This window comes from Lactuca saligna, chromosome 6 (genome assembly GCF_052625555.1).
Source record: "Lactuca saligna cultivar CGN05327 chromosome 6, ASM5262555v1, whole genome shotgun sequence".
Classification (NCBI taxonomy): domain Eukaryota; kingdom Viridiplantae; phylum Streptophyta; class Magnoliopsida; order Asterales; family Asteraceae; genus Lactuca; species Lactuca saligna.
In genome coordinates this window covers 135,008,527-135,011,638 of record NC_136422.1, presented here as the reverse complement: position 1 = coordinate 135,011,638, position 3,112 = coordinate 135,008,527, and the positions used below count along the sequence as shown (strand labels likewise).

Below are 3,112 nucleotides of genomic sequence, written 5' to 3'. Positions count from 1 at the left end.
GTTTAGTACCTAAGTTTAGTGGGCTATAATGTATATTCTCTATCCTTTATATATATATATATATATATATATATATATATATATATATATATATATATATATATATATATATATATATATATAAAATGTGGGAATGTTAATATCTGTGTCCATCAATCACAATACAATGATACTATATATTTTGACTTTATATCATGGTCAACAAGTATACTCATAAAAATTGCTACCTACTTGTTTATACAAACTGCCATGTTGACCTTTAATGTATACTGATTTGAATGGGAACTTTTCAATGAGAAAATTAAATGAAGCTATTTAATTACTGAAAATATGTTCCATCAAACTTTGTAATCCATTATAAGAAATTTTTTGAAGAGGTGTACGAAGAATTAAATGATAATTTGACAATCCGTTCATATTGTTTGATAGAGGTATATATGAAGAATAGATTGACAATCCATTAAACTAATCGATTAAACTGTTCGTTGTATTGTATGCCCTTAGTGGTTTATTTGTTTTGTATTACTAATAAAGTGGATTATAATGGGTACGTACGTACGTCGTTCTTCAAATGTTTGAGGGGAAAATATACGAAGTAAACTGGAATGAAATGATGGGAATTATACTGACATATGGTAAAAGGGATCTGGGGACGACGACTGTGATGAAGATTGGGCAAAGCTCCATAGATCTATCTCGTTTGTATAAGCTGGTTTAGCCATGGATGTGGAGCCATGGAGTTGTGATTGTTCTTGCTCCTCATGATCAACTGCGAAACATAATTCTTCATTGGGTTCATTGTACGAAGCATACAACTGATTCGATGAGCTTAGTTTTCCATTGAGCTGGGAAGCCACGAGGCGATCTAGATCAGCCCAATGGTCAAGATGATCATGAACTCTTCTCTCATGCTCATTCACCATGGTCGTATTTGTGTTTCTAGAGTGTTCGGTTTCTGTAAACAAGTGGTTCATGGAGTTATGGGCGTGAAAGGTGGAGTCTTGATGATCAAAGGTGGCTGAGCTGAAGTGACCGGAGGTGGCGATGGTGGTCGTAGTACTGGTGAGTCTGGGGAGGTGGATGAATCTGTCATCAATGGGGTTTGCAAATTGTTGCATAGGGTTATAGCAGTCATGGGTGATGGCGATATTGTTGAGAGAAGAAGAATCCATTTCTCTCTTGCAGGATCTGCCATTGACGTACACTAGAAACTGATCACGAACACTTCCAGCTTTGTTCAGAGGTTGCATGTTAGTGGTTGAATCAATCGAAGGAGCCGAAGACGACCTCTGGGGGCTTTCCACAGCTTTGTGGTAGTTTTTCTTCTTGAACACTCGGCAAACAACCCACCCTTCTTCTTGAGCCGAATCGCACATGTTGGAGCCCTGAATCATTAAACAGTTTCGTTGTTTTTTTTACAAAAAGGTTTTTGAAGGTGAGAAACGTTAAGTTTTCTTTATAAATAACTTACAGAGGCATAATCTTGGTTGGTATTAATCGTGTTGTCGTCAAGTCTATACTCATGCATAATCCAATCCGATTTTTGTCCATGAGGTGCTCGACCTTTATAGAACACAAGCGTCTTCCTCATACCGATCCTCGTAAAGCTACTGTGAATAACCTTATCTCGACCTGTAGCTTTCCAGAAACCCGCAGCAGTTGCCCGATTTGTTCGTGTCCCTGTGGGGTATTTCTTGTCTTTATGACTAAAGAAATACCAATCGTTTTGCGGGGTGGATCCAATCCTACACTTTTCTACAAAGTCACAAACGATTAAAAGGTTAAGAATTGAAGAAAGCAACGTAAAAAGAAGTTTAAACTTTTCATGAGATGACGAATTGAAGAATAAAGAATCAATAATCACCTTGGATATCCCATGGTTCAAGCTTGTTAAGGTCAACGTCGCGAATAACATCAAGATCGATCTTTTCGTAAGCGACCTTCTTTCTCAGATAGTAATGAAGAAGCTCTTCCTCAGTAGGGTGGAACCGGAACCCTGGAGGCACTTTAGAATGGCCATTTACGTTCATAGACAAACTCATTTCTTCTTTGGACATCGGACGAAAGAGATAATGATAACAGAAAAGCAACAAGGACAATAACATGATTTATATGAATGAATATATGCGTACAGATGAATTAATGTATACGAAATACACTTTACCATAATGTAGTTCGCAAAAGAAAAAAGACATGAAAATGGAATAGAAGGTTCATAATGAGGCACCAGACTTTGGAATTGGAGCAAGCTTTTGAGAATTGTAGGGTCATGAGCTTCGAAAACAACTGACCACCTACTCATCGAACAAAAAGACATATTATAGTCGTGAGTTGGGACATGTAGCATGGGTCCCCTGGTGGAAAGTAGACAAGGGTTGAGCCTCATGGTTGAGTACTTGAGTGTGAGCCACCATCTTAACTATGACCCTGGACCTTAATAATATCTTGTCCAATCACTTTAATTAAGTCTTCTAAAACGGTATACACTCCGGTCACTAATTGTAGCTTAAAGAACTATATCCAGACCAAAGTTAAGAGTTTTGGTTACTTTGTTCGAGGACCATTTGGTATATGGTATGTATGCAAGTGAAATTAAGACTGTAGGTTATTCTTTTTATCAATATATTTATTTACCTTTTAGATATCATGAGATTGTTTTGAGGAACAAATGCCTAATGGGTATATATATATATATATATATATATATATATAGTCAAGATCAAATAAGAAGAAAATTTTTGGTAGGAAGGTAAGAAGTTTTTTTTTTTCTACATATTTTTTTCGCGAACAAACAAAATGAATCATTAGATGATTCATTTGTAAGATGATTCATACGAAAAAATTCTCAAAAAAAACATTTCGATGATTCATTTATATAATGATTTTGTTGTTATTCATTAAAATTGTCATAAAAGTGGATTTTTTCTTAATTTACTTAAAAATGAATCATATAGATGTTTTTTTGAGAATTTTTTTTTGTAAATCATCTTACAAATGAATCATCTAGTAATTCATTTTTTTTGTTCGTCAAAAAAATATGTAGAAAAAAAAACTTCTTACCTTCCTATCAAAGAAAATTTCTTACCTTCCTACCAAAGAAAATTTCTTACCA

General features: G+C 34.9%; 1 protein-coding gene across 1 annotated transcript; it reads right to left on the bottom strand.

Moving 5' to 3' along the window:
• Positions 1–230: 230 nt before the first annotated feature.
• LOC145001100 (NAC domain-containing protein 43-like) lies at positions 231–2,209 on the bottom strand. The gene is made up of 3 exons (XM_078960434.1): positions 1,865–2,209; positions 1,472–1,755; positions 231–1,385 (listed from the first exon to the last, which is right to left on the bottom strand). The coding sequence occupies exons 1-3, from the start codon at positions 2,103–2,105 to the stop codon at positions 621–623; spliced, it is 1,290 nt and encodes a 429-aa protein (XP_078816560.1). The 5' UTR covers positions 2,106–2,209; the 3' UTR covers positions 231–620.
• Positions 2,210–3,112: the final 903 nt, after the last annotated feature.

Excerpts from the sequence above, each read along its gene's own strand:
- LOC145001100 (XM_078960434.1), bottom strand. The coding sequence starts at position 2,105 with ATGTTATTGTCCTTGTTGCTTTTCTGTTATCATTATCTCTTTCGTCCG. Across the intron at positions 1,756-1,864 it reads TGAACCATGGGATATCCAAG|AAAAGTGTAGGATTGGATCC; the intron begins GTGATTATTGAT and ends GTGACTTTGTAG. Across the intron at positions 1,386-1,471 it reads CCAACCAAGATTATGCCTCT|GGCTCCAACATGTGCGATTC; the intron begins GTAAGTTATTTA and ends TTAATGATTCAG.